The 23,928-nt window shown below is 39.0% G+C and overlaps 1 protein-coding gene and 1 pseudogene across 2 annotated transcripts in view; one reads left to right on the top strand and one right to left on the bottom strand.

Annotated features, from left to right (window-relative positions):
* Positions 1–13,894, top strand: part of MED6 (mediator complex subunit 6) — a 30,759-nt gene extending 16,865 nt beyond the window's left edge. The window contains exons 7-9 of one of the 2 annotated variants that reach the window (XM_089907895.1): positions 694–721; positions 1,326–1,452; positions 7,360–13,894. In XM_089907895.1, coding sequence (XP_089764021.1) covers positions 694–721; positions 1,326–1,452; positions 7,360–7,384 — 180 coding nt within the window. In that variant the 3' untranslated portion in view covers positions 7,385–13,894. Of the gene's footprint in view, positions 1–693; positions 722–1,325 lie in introns of both variants that reach the window. The other variant, XM_022570241.2, reaches the window with a different exon arrangement.
* Positions 13,895–17,217: 3,323 nt separating this feature from the next.
* The window catches only part of LOC149750322 (disintegrin and metalloproteinase domain-containing protein 20-like), a 15,109-nt pseudogene continuing 8,398 nt past the window's right edge, over positions 17,218–23,928 (bottom strand).

Raw genomic sequence — 23,928 nt, 5'->3', positions numbered from 1 at the left:
GGAGAGGAGGAGGAAAGTGTTTTAAAGCATTTAACTTGGGTAGCGAGAACAGGGAGATGACAGGGCCCACTGAAGTAAAAGAATTGCTGTGCAGAATGAAGGATCTGACCTTGTTCCTGACTCCTAGTGCCCCCATCATTTTTTCCTGCAGTTTGATTTCTAATAGTACACTCAACAGAAGCCTTATATTCATAGAAAAATACCTCTTTTTCTTTACGTTCCATACCTGCCAACTTTAAAAGTCAGACATCCAAATTTCATTCTACTTACTTACAGCTCATATCCCCTGTGCAAATAAGCCTCTGGAGTCTTGAAAGGCTCCATTATTCCCTCTCATTGGATTCTCCTTAGCAACTTTTTATAAAGCATTGTAGCCTCGGTGCAGAGGCAAAGGGCTTTGTTGATGTTCAAGGGTTTTTTTTATGTTTGACTCTTTTGTTCTAGTTTTAGATTTGTGTCTTTTCTGGAACAGGAATAAGAAGTAGAAAATGATAAATTTACTTTTTTATGGTACATGGATAGTAGTTTCTCTTCATGAAGTCATTTATAATATAATTCGCATGCAGGTGTAATTTTAATGAAAATTATGACGTCAAGAAGCAAAAAGCTTTGCTAACCTGCCCTGTTTTCTTCTTCCTCTTCCTTCACCCCTCTTCCCCACTTTTTTTTTTTTTTTTTTTTTTTTAATTACAGCAAAAGTCTGGAGAAAAGCCTGTCCCAGGTATGGTTCATCTGATAATTCTTATCAAACTTGAAATAAGACCAAACAGCCTGTTTAACTCAGTAACAATCACAACATGTGAGGTGAATTATGATCATTTTGTCCTTTTAGACTCTAATGCCAGTTTGTTACTCCTAACCTTTGATCTGCTGATTGCCAAAAGGTGGTGCTTTTGTGGTAGTGATATTAGTATTTGAAAGATGCATTAGAGTGGGATGAACAGGTATTGAGGGTGTGTGGAGAAGCTGAGGTGATTCTAGGTTGTCAAAAGTTTGAGAAAAGGCCTTCTGTTTCATCATTGAGAATAGGTATTGGACTGTCCATTGACCTGGCATAGAATAATTATGTATCTTTTTTATGCGTAATGTCTTATTTAAATGTCATGTGTTTTTGTCTAGTATCATAATTTGCTTGTATTATCAGGTTTTTGGTTTGTAAATTGGTTCTTATACATCTGCCTGATGAAACAGCTAAATTTAGAACTTGAGATAAGTAGTTCTAAATTAATTTGAGAGTCTGAACCATTCACATTAACTGTTGTCTAAACTGGTCTTATCCCTCCACCCTCCTCCCCCTCCAAAAAATATCTGCTTTTGATGTCTAGTGGATCAGACAAAGAAAGAGGCAGAACCTGTACCAGAAACTGTGAAATCTGAGGAGAAGGAGACCACAAAGAACGTTCAACAGACTGTGGGTACTAAAGCCCCCCCTGAAAAACGAATGAGACTTCAGTGAGTATTGGACGAGAGAGACGCTTGGCAAGACTCCTCTTGTCCACATTTTACCTCGTTACTGTGACAGGCTCTTGAACTTTAAAATTCTTTGTCACAATCATTTGTATAGAATGTGCTTGTTCTTTGAGAAAGGATGTAAGGATGCTCATGCTTTCAGTCTGAATATTTTTAATGTATCTTTTGTAACCTTTTCCCTACTGGACTTGAGCAGCTTCCTCCCTCACATGTTTACTGTGATACATGTTTAAAGATAAGATAAAGGTATTTGTATAAATTAGTTTATCATGACGTTTTCCCCCTTATTTTCCCTCTGAAATATTTCCGGATGCATTTTGTAAACACAAAGGATTAATGTTAAAATAGTAGCTAAGCTTATTTTCTATTATTAGTTGCATATTCCTCAGTATTAAAATAGTAAAGTTACTGACAGTTTGAAAGGTAAAGAAAAGGAAAACAACCTCATTAAGCAATATCACCACCCTACAGATACTATAACAATGTTGTGGCATGGAAGCATGGAGTCTTAACCACTGGACCACCAGGGAAGTCCCTGTGTGTAGATATTTTTAAAACCATAGTTTATAATTATTCTGTTCATACAATTTTACTTTATCATATTAGGTCTGTTGTATGCGCTATTCCATGTTTACTTAGTTTTTATAGACTATTTATACTTTAACTGAATAATTCCTATGAGTGATTATATCTGTTTTCCTAAACTCTCCCTGTGTTGTACTTAAGTTTTTACCAATTTACAATTTGCATTAAGGCTGTAGTGATTACATTATTTAAATAAGGCTGTAGTGTATCATGAGTTTTCAGTACTTAGTATTTATCTCCTTAGTATGGAGTCCCAGCCATAGAATCATTAGAATCTGTACTTTTTTTTTTAGACCTGTTATTACTCTAACAGCAAAATATGAAAGTACCAAGTTCTCTAGAATCTCGCTGACACTGAGTATTGTCACCTACATTTTTAGTGCCAATTATGTAGCAAAAAAATGGTGTTTCATTATTTTAAGTGGTTGAATAATTTCTCATCTTTGATTCTTACTTTTATGAAGTATCTGATTTTCTGTATTGTGTAAGACTTTTTAGTTTTTTTATTTTGACATAATTTCAGGCTTACAGAAGAGTTGTCAGAGTAGTACAGAGAATTCCTCTATATATACCTTTTGCCCTAATTCCCCGTATATTAACGTTTTCCGTATTTGTCTTATTCTTTAATCTCTGTCTCTCTTTCCCTGTCTCTAACTCGTGTTGTCATTTGCTGTTTCTCTCTCCTTCTCTCTATGTATGTATGTGTGTGTGTGTGTGTGTGTGTGTGTGTACATATACATATAATACACACATATATACACCTTTTATTTTGGATTGAGAGTCGGTTGCAATCGTGATGCCCATTTTCCCTAAGAACTTTAGTGTGCATTTCCTAAAATCAAGGACATTCTTTTACATAGCCTTGGTAAAATTATCAGAATTAAACCATTATCTAATCTGTAGGTCTTATTCAGATCTTGCTAGCGATGCCAAGAATGTCATTTACAGCAAAAGAATATCCTGAATTGTGCATTAGATTTAGTTGTCGTATCTCTTTAGTCTCCTTTAATCTGGAACAGTTCTTTACTCTTCCATGTTTTTCATGACTTGATATTTAAAGAGTTTAGGCCAGTTATTTTGTTGAATGTCTCTTAATTTGGGTTTGTTTGATATATTTTCATAATTAAATTCACCTCATGCACCTAAAAACATTTTTTTCACATTCCAAGCATTGTTTATTCCAGGATTACGAGAATGATTCAACAATTGGAATCTATTACTCTGAATTAACATATTAATTGCAAAAATACACTTTTGTTAGGAATACCATGGAAAAGACGCTCATGGAGGCACGTGCCGTCAATTTGTCCCATTTCTGGTGATGTTAACTTTGATCACTTGGTTAAGGTAGTGTTTGTCAGGTTACTCCACTATAAAGTTAGAATTTTTCTTTTTCTAATTTATAGGTATTTTGGGGGGGGGAAGTAGTTCGAGGTCTGTAAATACCCTGTTATTGCTCAGAACTTTTACCATCCAGTAGCATTCACTGATAATTCTTGCCTAAATCATTTATTACTATTATGGTTGCCAAATGGTGATTTTCTTTCTAATTCCTTCATTCCTTCTGTGTTTATTAGTTGGCTTTCTGCTATAAAGAAGAGCTTTCCTTTCCCCCCCTGCTTATTTATTTATATCATTGTAGACTCTTGGATTCTTATTTATTCAACGAGTTATATTTCTTTACTCTCATTAATTTATATTGATGCTCAAATTGTCCCAGATTGGGCCAATGGGAACCGTTTCAAGCTGATTCTTAGGTCCTTTTGACCTGACCTTGTCATTCATTGAGGATTTTCTTTATGTTTTGGCACAATAAGATATCCCAGGCTCATTCCAACCCTGGAGTCAGCCATTTCTCTAAGGACCCCTAGTTCCTTTTGGTGGAGAATATATTTGGAAATCAAGATCTGTGTGCAAGGTGTGTTCATTTGTTACTGGGGTGTCATGGCTTCTGGGCTTTGTCAGCTGATAGAGTTAAGAAATAGATATATACTGGGACTTCTCTGGCGGCCCAGTGGTTAAGACTCTGTGCTTCCACTGCAGGGGGCATGGGTTCTATCCCTGGTTGGGGAACTAAGATCTTGCATGCTGCGTGGCCAAAAAAAAAAAGAAAAAGAAATAGATATGTACATATGTGTGTGACATGAGTGAATACACATATGTCCACACACATATCCATCTGTCTACTCTCTCTCTCTCTCTCTCTCTATATATATATATATATATATTTTTTTTTTTTTTTTTGTGGTACGCGGGCCTCTCACTGTTGTGGCCTCTCCCGTCGTGGAGCACAGGCTCCGGACGCGCAGGCTCAGCGGCCATGGCTCACGGGCCCAGCCGCTCTGCGGCATGTGGGATCTTCCTGGACCGGGGCACAAACCTGTGTCCCCTGCATCGGCAGGCGGACTCTCAACCACTGCGCCACCAGGGAAGCCCTATTCTATATATATTAAAAGGAACCAATTCACACTGATAACACCAATTCCAGTTTATTCATCACAGGGTTCACTCTGTTCTCTTTCACATTTGTAACTTTCTTCCACATTGATTAGAACTGTTTCTTGTTATACACAATGTTTGTACTTATTTGCTTAATCCTAGAATAACAGAAAGTTGTTTTAGAATTGCTAACCTATACCTCTGCAAAAAAAGAAACCTCTTAATTAGAATTCAGTATTTACTTAGACTTCTTTTTGTCTTTAGTTTGTAGATATGTAGTTCAGATACTGTGTTTAAAAATTACTTGGGCTAATTTTTTTTTTCACAGTGTCGTTACACTACTCATTTATCAGATGTTCCAGTCCATTTGGTTCTGTTTTGAATTCCATTTTTCCCCTCATTGTTATTAATTATTTTGTTTTGTTGTTGTACTGTGGGATGTGTGAGTTATTAGCATAGTTCTTGATGTCAGACCTGTCCAAAAGAGATTCTAAGTATCATACGCCTTCCTCATTGCTTCTATCTTTTCCACCTTATTCCTATCTGCCCCTCTCACAGAAATGAACCTAATTAGTCTCTAGTTTACCTTTACTGTGTTTCTGCTGCACAAATGAATAGATGTTTTCTTATTTCCCCTTCTAACACAAAAGGCAACATATTATATGAACTTTTGCACTTTGCTTACTTTCCACTTATTTAAGCATGAACTTTGACATAAAGATATTAACTCTAGTATTTTTTCAACTTTTTATTTCCAGCAAAGCTCCTTTTTCTTTCACTTACATTATTTTAAAATATCAGTTAACAGAAAAGTACACAAAATAATAGTACAGTTCATTGTACCTGTGTAACTTACCATGCAGGTAAAGAAATTGAACATTGCCAATACCCCAGAAGCTCCTTTATGTCCCCTCCTAATCACAGTGTTTGTCCTGATTAGAGGTCACACTTATCCTGTTTTATGGTAATCACTTATTTTCTTTACATTTTTACCACATCACCTTGCATCCCTAAATAAATTTTTAGTTTTTATTGCCTATTTTTTATTTTTAGTATGAATAGATTTAGTATGTGTATTTCATGTATGACTTTTTTTGTTCAATACTATGTTTGTGACATTTATCATAGTTGTTTCATGTTATTATAGTTCTTTTTTTTTCATTTCTGTACGGTATTCCTTTATATACATGTATTACAATTTTAAAAAATCCATTCTAATGGTGATGGACATTTGGATTGTTTGTAGTTTGGGGCTATTGTGAAAAATTGCTTTTATGAATATCCTTTTTGGTGTATATTATAGGCTGAATTGTGTCATCTCACCCCGCTCTCCACCCCCAAAATGTTGAAGTCCTAACTCCCAGTACCTCAGAATGTGATGTTATTTGGGAATAGGGTCATTTCAGATGTTATTAGTTAAGATGAGGTCTTGCTAGAGTAGGCTGAGACCCTAATCTGATGTGACTGGTGACCTTATAAAAAGAATGCCACATGAAGAGACAAAGGGAGACACCATGTGAAGATAGAAGATTGGAGTGTTGCATCTACAAGCTTAAAAACACCAAAGATTGACACCAAATTGCCCAAAGCAAGGAAGAGGCAAGGAAGGATTCCCCTGTAGGTTTCAGGGGGAACATGGCCCTGCACATACCTTGACTTTGGACTTCTAGCCTTCAGAACTTTGAGATAATAAATTTCTGTTGTTTTATTTTCCAGTTTATACTCCCACCAGCAGTGTGTGAGAGTTCCTATTGTCCACACCTTTGTTGACCCTTGATACTGTCAACTAAAGAAAATTTTAGTCATTCTGATGGGTATACAGTGGTATCTTGTTGAGGCTGAAATTTGTATTTCCTGGTGATCTGATGATGTTAAGCATTTTTTCCTGTGATTGTTGGCTACTTGAATATCCATTTTTGTGAAGTGTGTCTTTTGCACATTTTTCTACTGTTTTGTCTGTGTTTGTCTTATAGAGTAAGAGGAGTCCTTTGTATGTTTGGATAAGAATCCTTTGTTGGTTACATGTATTGTGTTTAAATGTATCTTCTCTCCACTCTGGCTTGCCTTTTTACCCTTTAATGGTGACCTAAAAATGATCAGAAGTTCTTAATTTTAATGTAGCTCAGTTTGTCAGTCTTCTCCTTTATCGTTAATGCTTTTTTGTGTCTTGTCTGAGGTTTTTCCCTACATTGAGGTTATGAAGATATACTCCTCTGTGATTATCTACAAGCTTTTTATTATTTTACACTTCACATTCAGGAGTATAGTCCATTTGGTCGGGATTGATCTATAAATCAATTTGGGGAGAATTGACAATTTAGCAATTTAGCAATATCGAGTATTCAGAACCACCGACTTGTTATATTCCTCCTTTTATTTAGGTTTTCTTTAATTTCTCAGAGTAAAGTTATGAGCTTTCAGAGTACAGGTCTTATACATGTTTTGTTAAAGTTACCCCTAAGCATAACGTATGTTTTTGATGCTGTTGTAAAAGATGTTTAAAAAATTTTAATTTCCATTTGTTTGTCTCTAGTATATAGACCTTGTATCCTGTTACTTTACTAACTTCAATAATTAGTTCTGGTAGCTTTTTTGTGCATTGCTTAGGAATTTCTACATCCATGATCAGTGTCATCTGGGAATAAAAAGAGTTTTATCTTCAATCTGTATACCTTTCAAAAAATTGTGGTAAAATATAAAAAACATAAAATTTACCATTTTAAGCACTTTAAGTATACAATTCAGTGACATTAACTACATTCACATTGTTGTACAGCTATCATCACCATCCATCTCCAGAACTTCTTCATCGTTCCAAACTGAAACTCTGTTCATTAAACACTCCCTTTTTTCCCCTTCCTCCAGCCCCTGGCAACCACCATTCTACTGATGTCCTGATGAATTTGACTGCTGTAGTAGGTATCTCATATAACTGAAATCATACAGTATTTGGTTTTTTGGCTTATTTCACTTAGCATAAGGTCTTCAAGGTTCATCCATATTCTAGCATGTGTCAGAATTTCCTTTTTGAGGTTAAATAATATTTTGTTGTATGTATATATGTATGCACACACACATTCTGGTTATTCATTCCTCAGTCCATGGACATTTGAGTTGCTTCCACCTTTTCACTATTGTAAATAATGCTACTACAGGGACTTCCCTGGTGGTCCAGTGGTTAAGACTATGCGCTCCCAACGCAGGGGGCCCGGGTTCGATCCCTGGTCAGGGAACTAGGTCCCGCATGCCACAACTAAAGGAGCCTGCATGCCGCAACTAAAGAACCCTTGTGCTGCAACTAAAGATCTCACACGCAGCAATGAAGATCCCACCTCCCACAACTAAGACGCAGCACAGCCAAACGAATAAATAAATATTTTTAAAAAAATAATGCTGCTACATACAGTGATGTACAGATATCTGGCAATACATGTGGGAAGGGGTGCAGAGCCTCCGTGCCCTTTCTGGGTGCACCACTCTCTCCGAATCTCCACATGTTCACCCACCGGAAAGCTTTCAGAACCTTGTCCTTTCAAGGTTTTTATGGAGGCTTCATTACATGGATATGATTGATTAAATTATTGGCTATTGCTGATCAAACCCAACTTCAGCCCCCTTTTCATCCCCAGAGGTGGGGGTGGGGTGGGATTGAAACCCTCTAATCACAAGGTTGGTTCCTCTGGTGACCAGCTCCCATTTTTAGGTGATATAGGGGCTTTCCAAAAGTCATCTCATTAACATCACAAAAGACACCTTTATGGTTCTCCTCTCAGGAAATTCCGAGGGTTTTAGGAGTTCTGTGCCAGGAAGAAGACCAAATATATATTTCTTATTATAAATCACAAAATCACACCTAACAATTAGTGAGGTTGACCATCTTTTTATGTGCTTATTGGTCATTTGTGTATTTTTTTTTACATAAAATATTTTAATAAAATTAATTATAAAATTAAAGCAGAATATTTGCATATCTTTGGAGAAATGTCTATTCAAGGCTTTGGCACATTTAAAAATATTTTTTAATTAAGGTATAGTTGATTTACAATATTATGTAAGTTTCAGATGTACAACATAGTGGTTCACAATTTTTAAAGATTATACTCCATTTATAGTTATTATAAAATATTGGCTGTATTTCCTGTGCTATACAATATATCCTTGTAGCTTATTTTTTTTATACATAGTAGCTTGTACCTCTTAATACCCTTCTATCTTGCCCCTCCCCACTTTCTCCCCACTAACCCCTAATTGGTCATATCATTTGCAAATATTTTCTCCCATTCAGTAGGATGTCTTTTTGTTTTGTCAATGGTTTCCTTTGCTGTGCAGAAGCTTATAAGTTTGATTAGGTCCCATTTGTTTATTTTTGCTTTTATTTGTTTTTCTTAGAAGACAGATCCAAAGATCTATGATTTATGTCAAAGAGTGTTCTGCCTATGTTTTTTTCTAAGAATTTTATGGTTTCTGGTCTTACATTTAGATCTTTAACGCATTTTAAGTTTATTTTTGTATATGGTTTGAGAAAATGTTTTAATTTCATTCTTTCACATGTAACTGTTCAGTTTTCCCAGCACCACTTATTGAAGAGACTGTCTTTTCTTCATTGTATATTCTTGCCTCCTTTGTTGTAAATTAATTGACCATAAGTGCATGGGTTTATTTCTAGACTTTCTCTCTATTCTGTTCCCTTGATCTGTGTGTCTCTTTCTGTGCTAGTACCATACTGTTTTGGTTACTGTATCTTTGTGGTGTGGTCTAAAGTCAGGGAGTGTGATACCTCCACCTCATTTCTTTCTCAAGATTGTTTTGGCTTTTCAGGGTCATTTGTGTTTCTATGCAAAATTTAAAATTATATGTTTTAGTTCTGTGAAAAAATGCCATTGGTATTTCAGTAGGTACATTGAATCTGTAGATAACCTTGGGTAGTATGGTCATTTTACCAATATAAATTTTTCTGGCCTATGAACACAGTATGTCTTTCCATCTGTGTCATCTTCAATTTCTTTCATCAGCGTCAGTGTTCCGAGTTCAGATCTTTTACCTCCTTAGGTAAGTATATTCCTAGGTATTTTATTCTTTTTGATGCGGTTGAAAATGGAGTTGTTTCCTTATTTTCTCTTTCTGATAGTTTGTTGTTAGTATATAGAAATGCAACAGATTTCTGTATATTACTTTTGTATCCCGCAACTTTACTGAACTCATTGATGAACTCCAGTAGTTTTTGGTAGCTTCTTTTGGATTTTCTAAATATAGTATCATGCCATCTGCAAACAGTGACAGTTTTACTTCTTCATTTCCAATTTGGATTCCTTTTATTTCTTTGTCTTGTCTGATTGCTGTGGCTAGGACTTCCAATACTATGTTGAATAAAAAGTGGCAAGTGTGTGCATCCTTTTCTTGTTCCTGATTTAGATGAAATGCTTTCAGCTTTTGACCATTGAGTATGATGTTAGCTGTGGGCTTATCATATATGGCCTTTATGATGTTGAGGTTTGTTCCCTCTATACCACCCGCTTTCTGGAGAGTTTTTTATCATAAATAGATGTTGAATTTTGTCAGAGTCTTTTACTGCATCTATTGAAATGATTATATGATTTTTATTTTTCAATTTGTTAATATGTATCACATTTATAGATTTATGGGTATTGAGCCATCCTTGCATTCCTGGGATAAATCCCACTTGATCATGGTGTATGATCTTTGTGATGTACTGTTGAGTTTGGTTTACTAACGTTTTGTCAAAGATTTTTACATCTATGTTCATCAGTGATATTGGCCTCCAATTTTATTTTTTTCTGATAGTCTTTGTCTTGTTTGGATATCAAGGTGATGTTGGTTTCAAACAATGAGTTTGGAAGTGTTCCTTCCTCTGCAATTTTTTGGAATAGTTTGAGAAGGATAGGTGTTAACTCTTCTCTAAATGTTTGGTAGCATTCACCTGTGTAGCTGTCTGGCTCTGGACCTTTGTTTTTTGGGATTTTTAAAAAATTGCTGGTCACTTTTTTCACCAGTAATCACTTTCATTACTGGTAATTTGTCTGTTCATATTTTCTATTTCTTCCTGGTTTAGTCTTGGGAGATTGTACATTTCTAAGAATTTGTTCATTTCATCTAGGTTCTTCATTATTGGCATATAGTTGTTCACAGTAATCTTTTATGATCCTTTGTATTTCTGTGGTTATAACTTCTTTTCCATTTCTGATTTGGGCCCTCTCTCTTTTTTTCTTGATGAGTCTGGCTAAAAGTTTATCATTTTTGTTTCTCTTCACAAAGAACCAGCTCTTAGTTTCATTGATCTTTTCTTTATTTTTTTAGTCTCTATTTCATGTATTTCTGCTCTGATCTTTATGATTTCTTTCCTTCTAACTTTGAGTTTTGTTTGTTCTTCTTTTTCTAGTTCCTTTAGGTGTAAGTTGGGTTGTTTGAGATTTTTTCTTATTTCCTGAGGTAAGGTTGTATTGCTATAAACTTCCCTTTAGTGCAGCAATTCATTGGTTATTTAGTAACATATATTTAGCCTCCACGAGTTTGTGTCTTTTGCAGTTTTTTTCTTGTAGTTGATTTCTAGTCTCATAGTGTTGTGGTCAGAAAAGATGCTTGATATGATTTCAACTTTCTTAAATTTACCGAGACTTGTTTTGTGGCCTAGCATGTGATCTATCCTGGAGAACGTTCCATGTGCACTTCAAAAGAATATGTGTTCTACTGGTCTAAGTGTGCCCTTGTTTCCCTACTGATTTTCAGTCTGGATGATCTGTCCATTGATGTAAGTGGAGTGTTAAAGTTCCCTACTATTATTGTGTTACTCTCAATTTCTCCCTTTTAGTCTGTTAATATTTTTTTTCTATATTTAGGTGGTCCTACATTGGGTGTGTATATTTTACAATTGTTATATTTTCTTGGATTGATCCTTTGATCATTATGTAATGTACTTCTTTGTCTCTTGTAACAGTCTTTGTTTTAAAGTGTATTTTCTCTGATATAAGTATTGCTACTTTGGCTTTCTTTTGATTTCCATTTGTATGAAATACCTTTTTCCATCCCTTCACTTTTAGTTTATGTGTGTCTTTAGATCTGAAGTGAGTCTTTTGTAGGCAGCATATTTATGAGTCTTGTTTTTGTATCCATTCAGCCACTCTATGTCTTTTTTTTTTTTTTTTTTTTTTTTTTTGCGGTACGTGGGCCTCTCACTGTTGCAGCCTCTCCCGTTGTGGAGCACAGGCTCTGGACGCGCAGGCCCAGTGGCCATGGCTCACGGGCCCAGCCGCTCCGTGGCATGTGGGATCCTCCCGGACCAGGGCACAAACCCGTGTCCCCTGCATCAGCAGGCGGACTCTCAACCACTGCGCCACCAGGGAAGCCCCACTCTATGTCTTTTGATTGGAGCATTTAGACTATTTACATTTAAAGTAATTATTGATATGTATGTTCTTATTGCCATTTTTATTGTTTTTGCAGTTCTTTTTGGTTTCTTCTTTTGTTCTTTTCTTTTGTGGTCTGGTGAAGTGTTATGTTTGGATTCCTTTCTCTGTGTGTGTATGTATCTCTTACAGATTTTTGGTTTGAGTTTACCATGAGCTTTATATGTAGCTATCTGTCTATCTATGCTGTTTTAAGTTGCTAATCTCTTGATTTCAAACATTTTAATAGCCCTGCATTTGTACTTTCCTCCTGTCGTGATTACTGTTTTTGACATATTTTGTATCTAGTTGTTTTGATATCCCTTAACTGTTTACTGTAGATATAGATGATTTTACTGCTTTTGTCTTTTAACCTTCCTACACACTTTGCATGTGGTTGATTTTGTTACCTTTACTGTACATTTGCCTTTGCCGATGACCTTTTTCCTTTTGCAATTTTCATGTTTCTAGTTGTGGCCTTTTTTTTTCTTGCTTAGAGAAGTCCCTTTTACTTTTCTTGTAAAGCTGGTTTGGTGGTGCTGAGCTCTTTCAGCTTTTGCTTGTCTGTAAAACTTATGATCTCTCAATCAAATCTGAGTTAGAGCCTTGCTGGGTACAGCATTCTTGGTTGTAGGTTTTCCCTTTTTCATCACTGTAACTATATTGTGCCTCTCCCTGTCTGCAAAGTTTTCTGCTGTAAAGTCAGCTTTATGGCCTTATGGGAATTCCCTTGTATGTAACTTGTTGCTTTTCCCTTGTTGATTTTAATATTCTCTCTTTACCTTTAAGTTTTGCCATTTTACTTATAATGTGTCTTGGTGTGTTTCTCTTTGGGTTGATCCTGTTTGGGACTCTGTGCTTCCTGTACTTGTATTACTTGTATGTTTCCTTTCCCATCTTAGGGAATTTTTTAGCTGTTATGTTTTCAAGTATGTTCTCTGCCACTTCCTCTCTTCTCCTTCTGGAATCCCTAGATTGTGAATGTTAGTATGTTTGATGTTGTCCCAGAGACTCTTAAACTGTTCTCATTTCTTTTCATTCTTTTTTCTTTTCTCTGCTCAGCTTCAGTGATTTCCACTATTCTGTCTTCCAGCTTGCTGACCTGTCCCTCTACTGTTGATTCTTTTCAGTGTATTTTTCATTTCAGTTATTGTGTTCTTCATCTCTGTTTGGTTGCTCTTTATATTTTCCTAGTCTTTGTTAAAGACTTCTGACTTCTTGCTCTGCATCCATTCTTCTTCCGAGTTCTTTGGTCATCTTTATAATCATTACCCTGAACTCTTTCTTAGGTAGAGTGCCTATCTCCACTTCACTTAGTTCTTCTTCTGGGGTTTTATCTTGTTCCTTCATTTGGAATATATTCCTCTGTTCCCTCATTTTTGCCTAGCTTGCCTTTTCATTTCTGTTACTGGTAGATTGGTTATGTTTCCCAACCTTAGAGAAAGGACCTTTTGTAGGAGACATCCTATGTGTCCCAGCAGTGCAGTCCCCTCTCGTCATCAGAGCTGTATGCTCTAGGGGTCCCCCCTATGTGGGCTGAGTGGGTCGTTCTGTTGTGGTGGGCTGACTACTGTGGGTGGTCTGGTAGGCTTGGTTGGCTTCCAGTATCTTTGGTTGCCAGGCCCTGCCTGTGCAGAGGCTGCTGGCTGCTGGTGGGTGGGGCCAGTTCCTGACACAGCTGGCTGCAGTGTCTGAGGTGTCTTAAAGCTTGTGTTGGCCTGCTTGTGGGTGGGCTGGGTCTGCAGGCTGCAGTTGTCCTCTAGCTGGTGCCTGCCCACTGGTGGGAAGAGCTTGGCCCCAGTTCCTCTGGCCGCAGGACCTTGGAGGTATCAGGTCTAGTGCCTGCGCACTGGTGTGTGGGGCTGGGTCCTGGGCTCTGTGTTGGGCAGGGCCGTGTCCAGAGGCAGCTGTGGGCTCAGGGGTTCTTAAGGCAACCTGCCTGCTGGTGGGTGGGGCTGTGTCCCTGCCTAGTTAGTTGCTTGACCTGTGGCATCCCAGTACTGGTGCCTACAGGCTGTTGGGTGGGGGCAAGGCTGGGTCCTGAGGCTGATAAGCTAGAGGGAGGATTCCAAAATGACGCTTGCCAGCACCAGTGTCCATGTGGTAGAACAACCTCCCTAGAATGGCTGCCACCAGTGTCTGTGTCCCCAGGGCGAGCTCCAGTTGCCTCCTGCCTCTCCAGAGACTCTCCAAGATCATCAGGTAGGTCTGACCCAGGCTCCTTTCAAATAACTGCTTCTGTTCTGCATCCAGGAGTATGTGAGATTTTGTGTGCTCCCTTTACTTTGTCTCCATTTCTCCTTCCTTCCATCCACTCAGGTCAAGGAAGTAACAAAGATTAAAAAGACCCTGAGGTGGGGTCATGCTTTGGTGTGTTAGTGGATCAGCAAGGAGAACAGCTGAAAAGGAGTGAACAAAGTGCAGAATAGGTAGGAGATGAATCAGAGAGATAAGGTGGAAGGGATGGGTAGTGGTGGCAGGAGTTGTATTGGGTAGGATTTTATAGAACATTCTATAGACCGTTATTGTGAATGAGATGGGAAATCTTTGGAAGATTCTGAGCAAAGTAATGATGATATGACGCATCATTACTTGTAGAAGAATTCACTCTGTCTCCTGTGTGGGAATTGAGTGTTGCAGATCAGAATGGAAGCAGAAGACAAATTAGGAGGCTATGGCAGTAATCAAGGTGAAAGATGATGGTAGCTTTGACCATGTGGTAATAGTGGAGGTGGTGAAAAGTAATCAGATTCTGTGTATATTCTGAAGGTTGCAACAATAGGATTTGCTCACAGATTAGATATGAAGTAACAAAAAGAAGAATCAAGGATGACTGTAAGACTTTTGTTCTGAGCATCTCAAAAGATAGATTTGTCATTAACTGGGATGGGGAAGACTGAGACAAGCAGATTTAGGGATGCGGGTGGGAGGGGGGAGATAAATAATACAGTTTGGACATACTTATTTTGAGGTGTTAATTAGACATTCAAGTGGTGATGACAAGTAGGCAGCTGGAAGCATGTATCTGGATATTAAAGAAGTCTCAGGCTGGAGGTCACATTTTGGAGTCATCTGCATGTATATGGTCTTTAATACCATGAGGTGGAATGAGATCACCGGTAGGATGAGTGCAGAGAGAGGGGAAAATACCCGAGGACTAAGCACTAAAACACTCCATCATTCAGAGTTGTGGAGATATGAAAGAATAGCAGTGAATATGAGTAGCAGCAGCCAGAAGTGAGCCCCTGAAAACCAAATGAAGAAAGCAGTTCAAGGAGGAGGGAGTGGTTAACTTTGTCAAATGCCAATGATAAGTTTTTGAAGATGTTGTTCCTTTTTCGTGAAATTTTTACATTTTACCTCCCAGCTTGCTTATTTTTACTTCATTTTCACGTCTCAGATCAAGTGTCTCTTCCTCAGGGAAGCCTTTTCTGACTCACGCTAGTTTATACATTTTCACAGGCCCTAACATTCTCTTTTGGGAGTTCTCAACACGATTGTCCTTATTTGTTTAATGTCTGCCTCCTGTATTAGACTTTAACTTCCATAAGCAATATCAGAGTTGATTGTTGCTACATCCCCAGCATTTCTCACCGTGCCCAACAGCAGTAAATGTTTGCTGAATGAAAGGATGAATGAATGAACACCCAGGTCCATGTATGCTATGACTAGCACATTTTAGGATGACTTAGAAAACTCCACCCTAACACTCTTGGCCTGATTCATACTTTGGAACTTGAGTAACAGCAAAGCAAAATGCTGAGTTCTTGCCCTTGACTTTTTTTTTTTTTTAACACCTTTGTTGGAGTATAATTGCTTTACAATGGTGTGTTAGTTTCTGCTTTATAACAAAGTATATCAGCTATACATATACGCATATCCCCATATCCCCTCCCTCTTGCGTCTCCCTCCCACCCTCCCTATCCCACCCCTCTAGGTGGTCACAAAGCACCGAGCTGACCTCCCTGTGCTGTGCTTGCCCTTGACTTTTGCCTATGAGGAACAGCAGAGAGTGTGGAAGGCAACACCACCATCGTTACTATGCGACATGTTTTACATGCGCTGTCTGTAATGTTCACATCAATCCTGTAGGCAACTGATAGTGGTGTTACAATCAAGGAGCTAAAAATTTGCAGAGATTGAAATGCGGAAGTACTATTGCTAATAAGTGGCAGAACTCGGATTCTCCATCTCTAAAGTCTGTGCACTGTCTTCTATGCTGTGCATAATTTTAACTCTCAGTTTAACGATGAAGAATACAGCCTAGGTTCAAATACTACTACATTTTTTGCCATCTGTGTCCTTGAGTATGTTATTCAATCCTTCTGTGCCCGGTTTCTCCAACTATAAAATGGGGAGAACAGCAATACCTACAGGTCAGGATTGGTTTTTGAAAGTTAAATTAATTAATATTATTTTACATTAGAACCTGATACTTGATAAGCATTCAGTAAGGGTTGGCTACTTTCATTATCACTTTTCCTTCTGAGGTGACTTAGTTTAGCTGTCACCTCTTTTAGGAAACCTTTCTGATTGCCTCTTCTCCCCTCCAGTAACTTACGCTTCCAAGAACCCTGTGTACACCATCTTAGAGCACTTATCCTACTCTACTGTAATTCTGTAAATTCTCACATATCCCAGCTAGACATGGAGCAACTTTAGAGGGCAGGAGAGTCTCCACAGCTCTGTACAGTGTACTTGGCACTACACACGCACACGCACACGCACACACACACACTGTTTGAAAGTTAGGTAATTCATCAGCACAATTACCCAGAGACATCTAATTGGGTGCTAAAGGCAGCTAGAGTCTCCAGGGTTCCTTTCTAGTAGCCAGGTTGGTAACTATAAGGTTTGGCGCCTGTTTGTTATTTTTATTTTAGACTACGCGTTTCCTTGCCAGATTCCTTTCCGAAACTAATTCACTGGAGATCTTTTCAGACCATTACCTGCTTTTAGGAAAACCATAGAAACAGAAAGCACATTTTCCTGTGCTTTCCTTTGACTCCGTGAGTTTTGCCTTTTAATATCTTTTTGTAATTCTCATCTCATTTCTGGCTCTTTGCTTATTAGCCTTATTCTTTCCTCTTATTTCCTCTACCATTTCTACTCCAGATATTACAAAGGAGCCTATAGCTTTTAATGCTTTGTCTTAGTTATTATGCCACACACTTATTCCCTTATACCTGGTTAAAGGGTGTAGCCACAGAGCTAATATAATGAAAACACTGGAACACATTTCCAGGGTTTCCTGCTGAGAGCAACCCTGCCTTAAATAGAAAGAACTAAATACTAAGGAAAAGCAAAAGACATTTAATTTTGGAAGTTAGGCGCCTGCTTATCTTTTGATTAAATGCAGAGAACCAAGAATATCTGCCTTTAATCAGACATTCTAAATTAATGAACTGTGGGTCATGGGACAATGATCATGCAACGTCTCCTTCCAAAGACATTTCCTTTAAATCAGTGAATATTTTGCAATACTCTATTTCCTGTTTTAAGTCCTTTTACTCTTCTTGAGTAGGGACTCTTAAAAACAGAGTAGTACTCTGATAAAAACATAATGATACTGAGGCAAGGAAAAAGAGCTGAATTACCGTGTAAAGAATTGTTAGTAGTGAGGGAAGGACATTGCCCCTTGGAGCGGGACCACTGTCTGAGCTTTCTCCATAGGCTGTAAAGTCACAGTAGGGAGGAGCACACTTGTATCTACAGTGGCAATGTTTTTCATCGTTGTATACTCCTCTCTTATGACATTTCTAGAATTTGCAGAGTTGAGGGTTGAATAATTGACACAGCTCCTTCTCCTACATATCTTGCCTAGAGCATGAAAGGTGCCATCTTTTACTTCTCCAATATCAACTGTATCCCTCCCAAAGTGGTAGCTGGTTTCCCAACACTTGGTACCATTAACAGTGTTATCTGTATTATGGCGTTGTGTTATTTTAGATTGGGAATTGTTTCTATATATTCACACTGCACTCCTTCACACAAAATAATTGAAGGAAGACATCTTTTGTATGTTGAATTTCCATGCCATATTGGCCACAACAATCTCCTTGCACATTAATTGTTTTGTAGCAGCTTGGGGGACACTCCTTGCTTTTTGGTCAAAAATATATTGACATTGTTTATTGTGGCTGTTGTACATTTTGTGATAACAGTAGGTGCTGTCACCACAAGGCATCCCATCCTGCACATAGAAATTGGTCAGGGCATCACCTTGAACTTCCATTGTACCACTCAGGAAGGTCACATTCACTGACATGTGCTCTACAGAGCATTCCAAGAGAAGCAAACTTACATTTTACATAGCAAGGTCCAAAAGCACAGTCTGCCCAAGGTTTCAGATCCCTTCTGCACTGACATTCTGAGCCACAGTCACGGCAATCTTCTTCACCTTCCACTACCTTGTTGCCACATTGTTCCAATGGGATAATGTTTTGAGAAGCTGGTGTATTCATCAGACAGACTCCCTTGTGGTTAATGAGGTTAAAATAACCTCCATAACTGCAGTTGCTAAAAGCACTGGTATTTGTATTATAGGCATTCATGATGCAATGCTTTTTCCTACATGAACAGAATTCCTCTGTATGAGACATACCAAGATTATGACCCGGTTGGTGAGTAATGACCACTGCAAAATGAAAGAAATTGATTTATCGTTGAGGCGTTTATAAACTGCTAGCCCATCATGACAGTAGCACATTCCTGAGATTCAGGCCAACCTAAATATATTAGGAAAATCCTTGCACACAAACAGATCCCCCAAATCAGGTGGCAGACGGGGATAAAGATGAATACTTTTGCATTCACTGAAGCTGTCACAAAGTTGACTCATGTGTTGCTCAACATTTATAAGATTCCCCTGGTTCCAAATCTCAATCCCAATTAAAGAAACACAAAGGCCTAGCCATAGGTAGATGGAATCTGTTACATTGATCACATGTAATATATCTTCTGTTGCCTTTGAGACATTGTTATTTGAATAATTGAAACTGTAATTGTCCACCACCACAAGCACACTCCACAAAGGGCCAGTGGGTCCACCAGCGATGGGAGTAGCTATTTTGTGGCATTGTGGCAGTTTTGAATTCTCTGCCTTGAACTCCAGCTTCTGACATATTTATTTCCTCTTCTAAGCTGCATTTCATGGGAATTGAACCTTGTTACTGTCTTATACAACTGGTGTTCAAATGTGGTAGAGTCCTTAAGGGCTCTGTTTCATAAGTGAGATCGTTTATCGGTGGCATTCCTCGAAAGGCCCCCAAATGCTGGACAACCAGGGAATTGGGAGCCCTTCCACATAACCATGAGAGTAGCAGTTATCCTGGATGAAGGGCTGATTCTCATGGAAGCCGCCCTGCTCCGTGTAGGTAGGTGTCTGGAAACTAAGAGCTTCTTAGGCTGTAGACGAATGACGTGGGTGCCAGCTGTCGGCCAGCCCGCGGGACACATCGAAGGCTCCACGTGCTCTGGGGGCGTTGGAGGCCTTCCAGGGAAGCACTGCGTGGGAGACCAAGTGCCAGTTAGGCTGAGTTTGGGAGGAGCCCGCGCGGGGGCCAGGAGTACCTGGAGCCTGAGCCGCAGGAGGGCGCCCAGCGGCGGGCAACCGGCCCACACCGCTTTCGCTTTCCACGATGCGGCCTTTTGGAGAGCTTGGGTGCAGCTGTCAGCTGTGCTAGAAAGGTGGGTGTTCGAGACTTGAGTCTGAAACTCTGCTTCCGAGGCAAGTGCTCTTCCAAGGCGGGAACCCAGCCTCCTGGGTTCGGCGGCCGCCGCCCCGCCCCAAAGAAAAAGGGCGGTTCCTCAGTGTTTGTCCGTTATAAGGAACTGGCGCCAAGGTTCCAGGGTCTGGAAGGTGGCCACAGAGAGACTTAAGGGAAAAAGCAGAGTGAGAACAAGAGGGAACTGAGCAGGCAATCACTCGGTTTGGAGGGGAGGAGTGAGAGGGTGTACAGTAGAGGAGAGACAGCAGCAAAAGGGTGCACTGGGGTGATGGGAATTCAATTCAGAAGAGAGAAATTTAGGGAATCTTAGCACTCTGGAACCAGAGGCTATGGAAGTTGAGAGCCCAAGCCTGGTTCACTTCTTGGTGTCGGTCCTGAACAAAAAGGCAAAACTAAATTTTCATTAACTTGTTTCCACTGTGGGCTGATAAAAGTTTGCTAAAGCCATTAGCTGGTTGTCTGTAAGAGCGATATAACGTAAGTGAGCTTCCGTGAGGAAGACTAAGAGGGTGTTGCTGCATTTTTGCTAAACACCTGAAGTAGATAGTGAAGTGTGTGTGTGTGTTTGTGAGGGGGGGGGGACTGCCAATACTTTAATACAGTATCATTTTTTCACTCCTTAAAATTTTTATTTTAATAAAACAGCTTTATTGCAGTTTATTCTATAATAAACTACACATATTTAAATTGTGTAACAAGCTAAATTTTGACATATATGTACACCCCTGAAACCTTCACCATTATTTGCTTATCTGTTTTCCTGTTGATGAACATTTGGCTTTTTTCTAGTTTGAGGCTATTACAAATGAAGCTGCTATGAGCCTTCATGTATAAATCTTTGTATGAACCTGATCTTTCTTTTCTCTTGGGTAAAAACTTGGGAGTGGATAAAGTATATGTTCACATCTTTTGCCTATTTCTTGAGGAGTTGTTTCTTTTCTTACTGAGGTTTTTATATATTTTGAACAGTCCTTTAGCAAATATATGTTTTGAAAATATTTTATCCCAATCTGTGGCTTGTCTCTTCATTCTCTTAATAAAATATTTTAAAGAGAAGTTTGTAGTTTTGATGAAGTTCAACTTATCAATTTGTTCTTTTATGGATTTTGCATTCTCTGCCATATCTAAGAAATCTTTGCTTAACCCTAGGCCCTAGGTTTAAAAGATTTCTCCTAAAAAGAAAAAAAAATTTCTCCTCTGTTTACTTTTAGAAGTTTTATAGTTTTCAGTTTTACATGTTGGACTGTGGTATATTTTGGACTAATTTTTGTATGTGTTTCAAGGTATGAAAGTAAGTTCTTTTGTTTTCCATTCAGTTGTTCCAGCACTGTATGTAAAAAGACTATCCTTTCTCCAGTGATTTACCTTTGTACACTTGTCAAAAATCTGTTGCCAAATTTGTGTGGGTGTATTTCTAGTCTTTCTATTCTGTTCTATTGATCTATTGTTACACAAATAACCCACTGTTTTGAGACTAACTTCATATGTCTTGAAATCAGAAAATGGTAGTCCTCCAACTTTTTCTTCTTTTTCAAAGTGGATTGGCTATTCTAGATCTTTTGCATTTCCGTTTGAATTTTAGAATCAGTTTGTCAAATTCTACAAGTAAAACCTTCTGATTGGTCCTTCTGGGGAAAATTGACATCTTAATGATGTTAATTATTCAGATCAGTGAATAAGATCTCACCACTTATTTAGGTTGGTGTTAATTTCTCTCACTGATGTTTATAGTTTTAAGTTACAGGATTTTCACAGCTTTGGTCAGAATTATTGCTAAGTACTTAATTTTTTTTTTTTTTGCTGTGTAATAGTATTCTTTAAAAATTTTAATTTCCAGTTGTTCATTGCTAGTATATAAAAATAGAATTGACTGCTGCATATTCATCTTGCGTCCTTTGAGCTTGTTAAACTCATTAGTTCTAGTACCTTTTTTTATAGATTCCCTCAGATTTCTATGTAGACATCTATAAATGTCATCTATAAGTAAAGACAATTTTAAATCTTCCTTTCTAATCTTGAATCCTTTTATTTCTCTTTCTTGCCTGATTGCACTGGCCAGAACCTCTTGTCTTGTTTCTGATTTTAGGGGGAAGGTATTCAATCTCTTACCATTAAAATCTACCATTAGCTGTAGATTCTTCCATAGACGCCTTTATCGTGTTGAAAAGTTCCCTTCTATTGACAGTTTTCTGGAAGTTATTATTAGGAATGGATGTTGGATTTTGTCAAATGATTTTTCTGATCTATTGATGTGATCAGATTGTTACTGGGCTTTCTCCGGATTCTTGGACAGCAGTAGCGCAGAAATAAATATCACTCCCAAAAGATTCTTAGGCAAGCAATACTTTTTATTGAAAGGATAGCTTGTGCACAAGGGAGATGGTGAAAGAGTGCCAACTCCCCAAGGATGTTCAGGCACAGGGTTTTAAAGGCAGTGTGAGGGTGGGGGCCACAGGGTGCCTGATAAGCTTGTGCTCAGTTCTCAGTTTGGTTGGCATCAAAGTGAAGTTTTGAGCGTCATCAGCGTTCTGGTTTCCGTTGGTCTGGGGTCCATGTGCTTGCAGTCAGCAGTTTTCATCGGGTGGGGGTCTGCTTCCTGAAACAACAGCTTAGGAGTGTGTGTCAGGCCTGTATCTCTAGCTTTTAGGGAGCTGGGAGTTCAGTGATTCTGCTCTCTGGTGGATTTATAGTTCCGCTTTTGTCCTTTGGAAACTGTACATACATCAGTGGGACAGAGATAATCTTTCGCTTCTGTGGGTCTCTAGTTGTTGTCTCAAAGACCCAAGCCTTCAGGTGCTTTGTTTTACTGGGCTTGTTAGGCCTGTTTGCTCCAGGCCGTTCCCTTGCTCCTTTTCCAAAATGGCTGTGTACTCTTTGTCTTCCTTTCTCAATGTGATTATTCATTTTAACTTTGTTAATATGGTAACATACATTGGTTGATTTTCAGACCAGCCCTATATCCATAGGATAAATTTTATTTGATCATGGTGTATTATCCTTTTTATATATTGGTTTTTTTAATAAATTTATTTATTTATTGGCTGCGTTGGGTCTTCATTGCTGCGTGCGGGCTTTCTCTAGTTGCGGCAAGCGGGGGCTACTCTTTGTCGCGGTGCGCGGGCATCTCATTGTGGTGGCTTCTCTTGTTGCAGAGCACGGGCTGTAGGCACGCGGGCTTCAGTAGTAGTGGCACGTGGGCTCAGTAGTTGTGGCTCGCGGGCTCTGGAGTGCAGGCTCAGTAGCTGTGGCGCACGGGCTTAGTTGCTCCGTGGCATGTGGGATCTTCCCGGACCAGGGCTCGAACCCGTGTCCCCTGCCTTGGCAGAAGGATTCTCAACCACTGTGCCACCAGGGAAGCCCTGTATATTGTTGAATTCAGTTGCTAACATTTTGTTTAGGATTTCGCCATCTATGTTCATGAGGAACATTGATCTGAATTTTTGTATTAATGCACGTTTTAATCTGATTTCCACATCAGGGTAATGGTGGCTGCAAAGGACTATAGTTGGGACATATTTCCTCCTTTTCAGTTTTCTTGGAGAGTTTGTATAGAATTGTTCTCTCTTCTTCCTTATATATATATTTTTTTCATGATTTTTTTTTTTTTTTTTTGCGGTACGCGGGCCTCTCACTGTTGTGGCCTCTCCCGTTGCGGAGCACAGGCTCCGGACGCGCAGGCTCAGCGGCCATGGCTCACGGGCCCAGCTGCTCCGCGGCATGTGGGATCTTCCCAGACCGGGGCACGAACCCGTGTCCCCCGCATCGGCAGGCGGACTCTCAACCACTGCGCCACCAGGGAAGCCCTCCTTATATTTTTGATAGTATTCATAAGTGAAATCAGTGTGGGCCTGGAGTTCTCTTTGTGGGAAAGTTTTAAATTGAGATTCAATTTCTTGAAAAGATACAGGGCTATTTAAGCCATCCATTTTCTCTTGCATTAATTTTCATACTTTGGGCTTCCCTGGTGGCGCAGTGCTTGAGAGTCCGCCTGCAGATGCGGGGGACACGGGTTCGTGCCCCGGTCCGGGAAGATCCCACATGCCGCAGAGCAGCTGGGCCCGTGAGCCATGCCCGCTGAGCCTGCGCGTCCGGAGCCTGTGCTCCACAACGGGAGAGGCCACAACAGTGAGAGGCCTGCGTACTGCCAAAAAAAAAAAAAAATTTTCATAGTTTGTGTCTTTCAAAGAGTGTGTCCATTTCATCTCTAAGTTGTCTAATTTGTAGAAAGAAAGTTGTTCATATTACCTTTTATTATCCTTTCAATAACCATAGAATCTGTGGCATCATCCTTCAACCATTCCTCA

This window comes from Delphinapterus leucas, chromosome 2 (genome assembly GCF_059928025.1).
Source record: "Delphinapterus leucas isolate spDelLeu-1000000601 "Yukka" chromosome 2, BTC_Dleu_Yukka2, whole genome shotgun sequence".
NCBI classification, from domain to species: domain Eukaryota; kingdom Metazoa; phylum Chordata; class Mammalia; order Artiodactyla; family Monodontidae; genus Delphinapterus; species Delphinapterus leucas.
This window is presented reverse-complemented; position numbering and strand designations above follow the sequence as displayed.